The sequence below is a fragment of the Protobothrops mucrosquamatus genome, unplaced genomic scaffold (assembly GCF_001527695.2).
Source record: "Protobothrops mucrosquamatus isolate PMUCROS unplaced genomic scaffold, P.Mucros_1.0 scaffold1154, whole genome shotgun sequence".
Lineage (NCBI taxonomy): Eukaryota > Metazoa > Chordata > Lepidosauria > Squamata > Viperidae > Protobothrops > Protobothrops mucrosquamatus.
This window is the reverse complement of record NW_015387369.1, coordinates 173,190-183,689: the sequence shown is the minus strand read 5'-3', so window position 1 is coordinate 183,689 and position 10,500 is coordinate 173,190. Positions and strand designations below refer to the sequence as shown.

At 45.9% G+C, this 10,500-nt stretch overlaps 1 protein-coding gene across 1 annotated transcript; it reads left to right on the top strand.

The window, feature by feature from the left end:
• The first annotated feature begins 8,576 nt into the window (after positions 1 to 8,576).
• Positions 8,577 to 10,144, top strand: CDKN2D (cyclin dependent kinase inhibitor 2D). Its single transcript, XM_015820640.1, has 2 exons — positions 8,577 to 8,725; positions 9,628 to 10,144. Exons 1-2 carry the CDS (start codon positions 8,579 to 8,581, stop codon positions 9,985 to 9,987), a joined length of 507 nt encoding a protein of 168 aa, XP_015676126.1. The 5' UTR covers positions 8,577 to 8,578; the 3' UTR covers positions 9,988 to 10,144.
• Positions 10,145 to 10,500: the final 356 nt, after the last annotated feature.

The following is a 10,500-nucleotide window of genomic DNA, read 5'->3' as shown; positions in this document are numbered from 1 at the left end:
CTCTTTGTAACTGGGATTTCCATCCTTTCCATCACTGTCTATTTCATTTTGTTTTTGTTTTTGTTTTGTTTTTCTTTTTTCTCTTTACTCCTTATTTAGTAGTTTTTGCTTGGAATTAGGTTCTATAGGTTGTGAAGTTTGGCCCCCCCTCCCCACTCATTTTTAGTTTAAAGCCCTTTTGATAAGATTAGCAAGTCATTTTCCAAACATATTCTTTCCACTACTTGTGAGGTACATATGTAGGCTCATTTTTTTATTGAAGCTGTTTGTTTCCTATTTTGTTAGATTTGGTATATTGGTTTTCTTTATGTTCACATATGGGGTCATCATTTTTTGGGAAGCTGTTTGCTCCCTATTGTGTTTTATTTTGTTGTAGTCTTCTTGTTTAGATTGGGATTTCTTGCTTTGCTCATTAAGTCTCAGAGTGGCTATAGTTGCCTCTAAACCAGTGATGGCGAACCTTTTAGAGACTGAGTGCCCAAACTGCAACCCAAAGCCCACTTATTTATCGCCCGGTGCTGGGTGGGCATGGCCCATTGGGTGAGCATGGCTATGGTGGTCACATAGACTGGGAGGGCTTGGCTGGGGAGGGCGTGGCCACCTCAATGTTGCTCATGGGGAGAGACACCTGTGGGGCCCGAGCAGGGTTGGGGGAGATCCAGAGGGTCTCTGGTGGGTGGGGCAATGGGCAGGAGGCTCATCCTGTGGGGTGAGGTGAGGCGAGGCAGGGGGCAGGGGGAAGATGCCATTGACTAAACTTTCCCACCTCCTGCATGGGCAATGCTTCTCCTGAGATGAGCCCGCGTGTGCCTTCACATGTGGTCTGGCAATGTGGAAGTACAAACGTTCAGAGAGAAACTCCTCAAGAAGAGCGCGCGCACTTCCGGTTCCGGATCATGGCATATGAAGTCGCGCGGAGAGACTCGTCTTTTCGCTGGCTGTTTTTCCTCCACCGGTAGACCCTTAATTGGGTCGAAAAGTCGCCCTGGAGGGGCGACCACTGTCGAGGAGGCCCTCGTCCACTGCGGAAGGGCGGCAGCTCCTTCCACGGTCCGAGCCAGCTCCTTAGGGCCGACAGAGAAAAGATCAGCCAGTAAAATGGCCGATCACCCAGCTGCACCAGCCGAAAATCAGAAGAACAACTAAGCATAAAGAACCACCATGGAGAATCCGGGTGAGACCTTTCCTTCCCTCTCTTTGCCCTAACTACTCTCCTGTAAAAAGCTTTTGAACTACTTCCCTGCTTTAAGAGAGTGGCGTTTGTGTACTTGGGAAAAAGAGCTCTGGAAATTAAAGAAATAAATCAGCTATTTTTTTATTGACTATTTAATTTTTTGGATACCTAAGGGTCCTGAAATTTTTTTTTACCATTGAACATTATTATTATTCTACTTATTATGTTGGAGATATCTGTGTTTTTTTTGTTTTTTTCTACTTTTCTAATGAGATAAACTTTTATTAACCTGGGAAAAATTTTTTATAGTCTACTGAGGACATCTTGTGGCAAAAACTGTTATCGCAACTGCATTTTCTTTTGCTGTTTGAAGATGGATTTGACCTTCAAATGATAATAAAAGCGAAAAGATAAAGGATTTGAAACAGCTGGGTGAACTTGCCTATTAGAAATTGGAGGTGGATATTTGTGACTCTTACTAAATATAGCCTCCACTAAAAGATTAAAAGATTTTTTCACCACTGAAATGGAGGAATATTACCCACAGCTTGATTATGAACTTATATTGGAAAAAATCTTGGAAGCTACAGAGTATATGAAATCTTGGAGAAAAATTAAAGATGACATTTCAGAATCACAAATTGATTCTCAAATTTTAATGGATCAAGCTATAGGCCAAGGAACAATAGAGGAGGAACAGAGTAACCCCAAAGAGGCCTCTACCCAACAACATATACAACGTAAAGAGATGGAGGATCCATATCTACAACTCAACTATGAACTTATACCGGGAGAAATTGTGGAAACTACTGAGCAAATCAACTTTACACAACCTCATATATATTTTATGGAGGATTTTGATGATCAAAGAATAACTTTAATTGAGATACCTGAAATGTCAAAAATAACAGAGATTGACATCCAAACACAAGTTACTGAAAATTGTGATAACATGGACAATCCACTAATAATTACAACATGGAATAAAACTGATTACACCATTCAGATGACACTGGAAGAAAGGGAAGAAAACTTTGACCAGTCTGAAGTGTTGAGAAATACCTCTATTCAAATATTGAGGTTTGATGACACAGAAGCTTTACTATGGAAACCGGTTTGGCACAGAAAGCAAGCTAGAGTTAGATTTAAAAATGTGATTTAAAACTTCATTTAATGGGTTAAAAAGGCTTTAGAGATCTTGACTGATTTAATAACTAACAGAGTATGTGAATTCTGTAAGAGGATATCCTTTGTAATAATATTTTGTTTTAGATATGATAATTATTTGGAGGGGTAAACTTTACCTAATGGGTTAAAAAGACTTTTTATAGATATAGATTGATTGATAGAATATATATTTAATAGATAGAAATATATCTTTTGGATTGATACTTTTATTTTAAGTAAGACAATTATTTTGTAATAGAAGAATAAGAGGGATTTGTGATAAGAGAAGAAATGGTATCAATAAATGATTTATTAGATTAAGAAATAAATTATATGTAGAAAATATAAGAATGTTATTGTTGGAATAATATATTCATTTTAGATATAATTATTATGTTAGGGAAAAGGGAAATGAGGGATACCCGAAGTGTTAATAATATGTTTATTCAAGGCTAAATTGGAATATGGTAATTGTAAATTAGTAAAGCTTAAAAACAGGATTTGGATCTTTATAACTGAAATGTGATTGATGACTGATTTGATTGATTGAACTCTATTTAGAAATGTATCAATTTGAATATGTAATATTATATGAGGGAAATACAGAGGGAACCTTTAATGAATTAACCTGAGTTATATATGTATGATTTTGCTTTTGGATGATTGATGTCCCCATCACCACGCTGTTTCCTAAGCACCTTGATGTAAAAATTAAAAAACCAATAAAATTTGTTTAAAAAAAGAAAAAAGAAGAGCGCGCACATACTCCCCCACCCGGCCGGGGCTTTTCTAGCCCCGTCCTCTGCTCTCAAGGCGCCAAACACCCTGCTTCCATTGAGACTGCGGCAGAGTGGCCTAGCAACGGAGACATGGAAGCGGTAGGCCAGCTGATGCATGCATGGGTGTGTGGAGCGGTTATCAACAGCAGCAGCAACAACAGTAGCCCCGTGCAGTGAAAGGGGTGCATGCAATTTGGGCGGTGTCAATGGGGGCGGGGGAGCGGTTGCTTCCTGGAAGATGGGGACCAGAGTCAGCTGCAGCAGGCAGGGGATAATAAAAGCTTAAAATAAAAATAAGTCTAAAAAGGACCGACACTTTCTGACCAAGAAGTTCCAGCACTGCTTCGAGCCCCGCGTTCTCACGGCCCGCAGCGGTTTGTTGCTAAGGCCAGGTTGGTGGAGCCGGCGCCCCCCAAACAGAGAAAGTGGGTGTCCGGCCAGGCCCGATGCCCCTGCTAGCAGTGAAAGCCTCCCGGTTCCTCTGCTCACTGTGATGGGGAAATAGTCCTGGAAGTATAGCCAGATGGTCCAGGCAGAGCGGCGTCCCCTGCAAGATGGTGTCTCCCAGTCCAGGTAGAGCCAGGCTGCGTAGCCAAGCACCAGCAGCCAGCCGTTCCTAAGCAGCAGCACCAGGTAAAGCCCCAGGCAGCACTGGGCTACGAGAGAGGCAGTGGGTGACCCTCTCCTCCACCTCACCAGCCCCGGAGCAGTGCCAGCTGTGGCATTCTGAACGTGCTCAGGAGCCCACTGCTCCGGCTGCTCCTGCCTGCAGACAGCCCCAGCTAGGGGAAGTGGCAGCACCCTGCAGGGCTGGAGCAGTTGGGGTTTGGGAAGGCAGCCCCATGCGAAGCAAGGCAAGCCGCCGCCGACAAGAGCCAAGCCGGGTACCATAACTGCCTGCCCGCCCCCACCTAGGGCTCTTTGGAGTAATGGTTATTATTAGAAGGCACACTGCACATCCTGAGAAGGTCCTTTCCAGAGGATGAAGCAAGTACTAATCATCAAGTCTCCAGCCAGGCTGAATCCTGCCCCCCCCCCCCCGATCTTGCAATTTACAGCTTTCATTTGCAGGGTGTGAATCATTTTGAGGGATTGCAGTGCACAAAGCTTTGTTGGTGCCTTCCGTGGCTTGTATCAGGAAGCCTGCAGCAGAGCATGGAGGAGCATAAGCAGGGGACATCTCTCCGGGAAAAAGCAACAAACGACGCAGCTGGTTGCAGGCCCGCCGTTCTCCACTCCGCTCGTCCTAATCCGATTTTAGGTGAGCAGTGCCAAGGAGAGGCCTCCCGCCTCCCTCCCCTTCCACCCCTCTGGGCAGCCCATCTCCGCTCTAATTCTCGCCCCGTAGCTCAAAGTAATGTGCATGTCCCGGCCCTGCCCCTTCAATGGGCTTCGGCAGTGATCATTGGCTCTCTCGGGCCCGAGCTGCTGCGCTCGGAGCCAGGACAGCACCAGGGAGGGCCGATCTTAGTAGGAGAGCACTCCGCAGTTTCAGTGCCATGATCGGGTTGCAGCCGCCACTCATAGGAACAAATGAGTTGATTATCGTAAAGGTCGCACATCTTCCTGAGCCCATCATTTGCTCGCTGTTGTCTCTGCCTCCTGCCTTTTCTTAAACCGGCGTCTTTGCGGATCCAGCCTCTTTGTCCTTTCATGCTCCGCTTGCAGGGCGCTGTGTCTATTGTCTCTTTCGATTTCCTTTCTTGCTGCTGGATATTTTCTATCTATTCCTATGAGTCAGGGCTTTGGGTGGTGATAGGCTGCCTCCGTCCACCAGTCCCTCCACCCCACACTGGCCATGACCACCGGCCAGCGCTGCCTCTCCTGCAACCTCCCCCGCGGCTGGGACAAGCCAAGTTTGCCACCTCCAGCACCATCCCATCCTCACCCAGCACCAGGAAGGAGAAGACCCACTGGAGGACAGCGGCCGTTTGGAGGCGCTGCCAGAGCAACAGGCACAGCGGGGCAAACCGCAACCACATGGCCAGCGCAATGGGGTCGGGCTCCTACAAGTTTCCCGCCAAGCACAGCTGCAGCTTATCACAGAGGGACGAGCTCCTCCTCTGCAAGGCCCCGCCCTGCCGGCCCGTAAGTGAGGTGCGGGTGCACTGCTGCGGGGGGGAAGGGGCGCCTCCCCAACGGCGGCTCCAGGCTGGGTGGCCTTAGGCCAGTGATGGCGAACTTTTAGAGACCACGTGTGCTGGGACGATGGTGCCTGCCCACAGAGAGGGCTTAGCGTGCTGCCTTTGGCACGCATGCCATAGGTTCGCCACCACTGCTCTAAACCCTTTACTTTTTCTTCTAGTAATTCAAACAGAGTCCATTTGATACATACATAGTATGGGTCTTCTGTGGCATAAGCTGAAATATATGGCGCACTTTGTAAGTCGCTATTGTGTCAGTCTCTATCTCCATGACTTTTTTCTTTGTTTGCTAAAAAATTTAAAATTTCTAAAATTTAAATATTCTGTGTTGCAAAGTGTCAGTTTACAACAGTTCTTGACCTTTTGTCTTGAAAAATTCATCGGGTTCCCTGTTTTAAGTTTCTGTCTTTTTTTCTGTGATATTTTATTTTTTTCCTCTTAGATCATTAAGAATTTTAAAATTTCTGAAGAATTAAAGTAAATTGTTTTTTTCAATGTTTAAATAAGAAATTTTAAAATTTTAAAAAATTAAAAAAGGATTTATAAAAACATTAAAAAAAAGATTTTAAAATTGAAAAAGATTTTAAATTTTTTTTTAAATTAAATAAGATTAATATTGACTAGGTACTTTCTCCAGAGCCTAAATTAGTGGATGCATCTAATCCTTTATCTCCCTTTTGTATGGAAAAGGAATCATCAGTTATTTCCTTTCTATGGATCAGTCTTTGAGGACCTGAAGTTTCTACTTTTATCCCATGTTTCCCTGAAAATAAGACTCAGTCTTATTTTTATTTTTGCCTTCAAAAGAAGCACCAGGTCTTATTTTCAGGGGGTGTCTTTTCCACTCACCTCGCGGTGGCGGCACCAACAGCCCTATCCAGCCAGCCCACTTCTGTGGCTGAAGGAGCAGCTTTATTCTGCAGCTGAGAAGGGAGCTCTGGCCTGCATTTCACCATCAGAGGCCTTCCCGGAAGGTCTTTGCAGCCGAGAACCAAGCTATAGATTAAATCCGTAGCTTGTGTCTCAGCTGCAGAGGTCTTTCCAGAAAAGCCAGTGATAGCAAAATGCAGGCTGGGGGACACTGCAGAAGTGGGCTGGCGAGGAGAGGCAGGTGTCAATTCATGGGAGGCCTGGTAAGTGGGTAAGGGGCGCATGGGGCAGCTCCACCCCTGCCCTAACTTGATTTTTAGGTGTGTTCCTCACCCCCAAACTAGGGCTTATTTTGGGGGTAGGTCTTATTTTTGGGAAAACACGATATGATCCTCTCTTGAATTTTTGTATTTGACACCTTCCCTAAGGTGTGTCCTCTGATGGACCTGTAGGAGTGAGGGAACCATAGCTTTTTCTTCCTTCCTATCATTGGGTAAAAAGAGGAAATCTGTAGAAGCTTTGCTAATTTTTCTTTTAAAGAAGCATCCACTATTCTAATGACCCATCAGTGACCTTGAAATATTTAAAAAAATGAAAATCCAGCATTTACCAGTCCACTGATGAATTTGTAAAATTTAAACAAAACAAAAAGTGGATTTTAGCAGTCTGCCATTTGAAGATCTTTTTGAAAGGGGCAAAAAGCCCAGGATGAAATGGATGCAGAGGGCAGGGCTAGGGACAGGAGAAGAAGGGCCATTCTGGTCTCAGTTCACATTCACCAATTAGAGCAAAGAGATTTTCCCAGAATGAAATGAAGAGCTCTACCAGATGTGGATTGCTTGGGCTGATGGAAATCAGATAAACAAGTTTTACTACAGAGCAAGAAGACAGGCAAAGGCTGTCTTTACAGGGGGGGGAAGGGGGCAGATGAAGGACAGCATTGTAAAAAATCAGGGATATTTGCAAATTCTGAGGTAGCTTACATTAGAGTTGCAGCAAACTCATCAAAACTGAATAATATAACTGAAGATTGAAAGCAGGGTTTAGTATAGCTCTTCCAAATCCTTTCTATGGAAGGACAGATAAACCGGTATGTGATGGAGTATATATAGAAAACCTGACTTGGCTTTCTAAAAAAATAGTAAGTCCGACTCCTGCAGTTGAGAAGCGCTACCACCTGTGAAGTTAATCCTGACTACATAAAATGCATGTAGTTATGTTTGCTCAAAAACAATTATTCCTGTTGTGTACAAGAGCAAGCAAAGCGGATTTTACAAGGAAACCTTAGTCGAGGATAGTAGAAAGCACTGATTTCCAAGCTCAACATGGCTGGGGTGGGCTGCTCGCTTACACGGGCACGGCGAGAATCATTTTGGAGAGCCGTCTCGCGTTCCTCCTGCCCCCTCCCAGGTCGCGACCTCTGGCTTGCCTTGCCTGCCTGGAGCCGAGCTGGGAGCTTCTTCCCGCCCGAAATACTGTTTGAATCGAAGAGACCCGCCCAGCAGTCCGCCACTAGTGAACCAATCCAAAGACGAAGCACTCCGGCTCCTGCCCGGAGCCTGCTCATGATTGGTCGGATCAGGCGAGGGAGGTGGAATGGAGAATCAGGCAGGTTATAATGTATCCAAATTAATAGCGCGGAATAAAATTAAAAAAGCAACAAACAGCGTCCGGGCAGAGGGGGCGGGGCCAAGGGAAGGGAGGTTGCCCTGGCGAGGCTGCAGCTCAATGGGTGGGGCGGGCTTGGCACTTTCTGTGCCGGCTCCTCGCTTGGACGGGCAAGCGAAGGAACGGGCGGCGCTGCCTGCCACGGCTGTCCTCAGCGGCTTTCCTTCTCAGTACAGCCCCGCCCCGAGGGAGCCGAGCCCCCCAAAAACACCTCCCTGGGTCGACATTCTAGCAGCATCTGCATCGATCTGTCTTGTCACGTCCCGACGGCTGCCTTTAACCGGGCCAACCCCTCTTTAGGGGCAGCAGCGAGGCTAGCCCTTTAGCCGAGTAGGCAACGCGGAGCAAAGCGCTAGCTTCTGCTCTGCTTGACAAGTACTGGGAGAAGAGCCTACCTCCCGGGAGTCGAGGTAAGTGCAGAAGAGCGAACAGGATTCCCGCCCGAGGGAAGGCCGCTGCCTCCGCCGTCTGGGAGATGGGAAAAATTTAGCTAGCACCTGTCGGCCTGTTGGCAAAACAAACGTAAAGAATGAAATGAGATGCGGAGCATCTACGCCTCTACAGAATGCTTTCCCCGCACGCTGGAAATAGTAGCCGCTTTCAAGCAGGACGGGCAGGCAGCCCGGCCGGTGTGGAGTACAACTGCGCGAACTTCGGTGCCAACACCTCTTGCTGCAAAAGAAGCCTGTTTGTGGCAGCGCAAGAATCTTGTTCGCCTGGCCGTCAGTTCATTCATTTTCGCCTGTCCTTTTTCCCTGCAGGTGCCTTGTGCGGGCATGCAGCTGGGAAATGCCGAGATCCAGGCTGGAGACCGGCTAACCGGGGCTGCTGCCCGGGGGGATATAGCTGAAGTCCGACACCTTCTGCATCTGGAGCTGGTGCATCCTGATTCCCATAATCGCTTTGGCAAGACTGCGCTGCAGGTAAGTGAAGCATCCCATGGTTCCTGTTTCCTAGAGAGAAAACAGTGTCTCCTGGAGACACCGGAGGCCTGGGTGAAGAGGCTCTGATTCTGCAGTTTTCCCCAGCCTCTGTTCACTCCCATTGGTTTGGCACGTCTAGGAAAAGTGGCTGTTTCAAGAACATCTCTCTCAACCAAAAATTGATTCTAGATTGCAGCCCAATAACTGATTATGGCCACAGTACCCTCCCCATATTTTTATAATCTTTTCCATCTTTTCTATCTTTGCATGAAAGCTCACCCAGCATTTAAACATAATCATTGTGTTTTAAATAAATAGTACACAAACACAGGCCAGACAGGCTAGCACTGCTTCCTGTTGGGTTCAAACCAAATAGGGTCATTTAAAGGGCATGAGGTGGCTTGTCTACAGTTAGTTTGGAGAAAAGAGGTACACCCTGTCTTGCTTGTATAAATTACTGGAAGATCTGCCTAGGCTGAAGTATAGCTCTTCAACCAACCAACTCCACTGTTCTGTTCTGTTTTATCTTGCCTGCCTGTCTATTTCCTTTTATAACAGATAACAAGGTTGGCCTTAGAAAGGCAGAATTATGGATTTTGTGATTTTCGGTCTAGAGTCCATGAATGTAATTAATATGGCTGTGCAAGTGATTAATATAATTGCTTATTTAATTAATTCAGTTTTGCCCAAACCATTAAATCATATTAACTATGTATAAACTAAATTAGTTATTTGTTTATGTTTCAGTATGTTGTACAAACATAGCCTTCAATGGAAGGTAGCCGTCCCTATTACTTCCCATAATCAGCAAATGGGGTTAAGGCTTGCCTGCCAACCTACTGAGAGGAGTTGAGGCTATATATCCCCTGCTTTGTTCTCTTTCATCCTTCATCTTCCTGCAGGTAATGATGTTTGGCAATATCTTTGTGGCTGAAGAACTGCTGAAGCAAGGTGCCAACCCTAACATTCAAGATGGATCTGGCACAACACCTGCTCATGATGCTGCCCGCACTGGCTTTCTTGATACCTTGAAAATCCTGGTGGAGCATGGTGCAGATGTCAATGTCCCAGATGCTTCTGGCTCACTGCCCATCCATGTTGCTATTCGAGAAGGTCATACAGATGTGGTTTGCTTCCTGGCACCTCAATCCCAACTGCAGCATAAGGACTACAAGGGGCGAACACCACTGGAGCTAGCAGAGCATCTCGGGCTTTCACACATCCAGTGCATCCTTGAGCAGCACCTCTTTGTCCCAGCTTAATTTCAGAAAGAGCCCTCTGGTCTGGACCAAGCTAACTCTCCTCTGCCTGCTAGGCCTCTGTTCCCCAAGACTGTCCTTTTTTCCCCCAAAGCCCCAGAACAAAGATAGTTCCTCTTGCCCTACCTCAAAATGTGCGTTGAATTATTTGTTTCTATTTATACATATTGTATGAGTTCTCCTCTGTACTTCTGATTTCCAGCTTTTTCCAAATGTGCCAGTTCCTTGGAAATCACATTGCACTGCAGCATTTCTGCTTGACTTTTTCTAGTACCACCCTCTTGCATTTCTTCCCTTGAATTGGTCTCTAAAATTAGATGTATTTTGGGTACCATTCAGGTTGAACAGATTAGGCTCTTTTTGAGACAAAGCCTACATTTGCTGCTAGACTGGGACCTCCTTCCATTCCCACCTATCCCAAAATTTCACCAGTCTTGTGATGCTTGGTGTTTTCCTTTTGGGGTATAATTCTGTCTCCCTCTTCTATTCAGTGTATATGTAAGGATCTAGCAATTC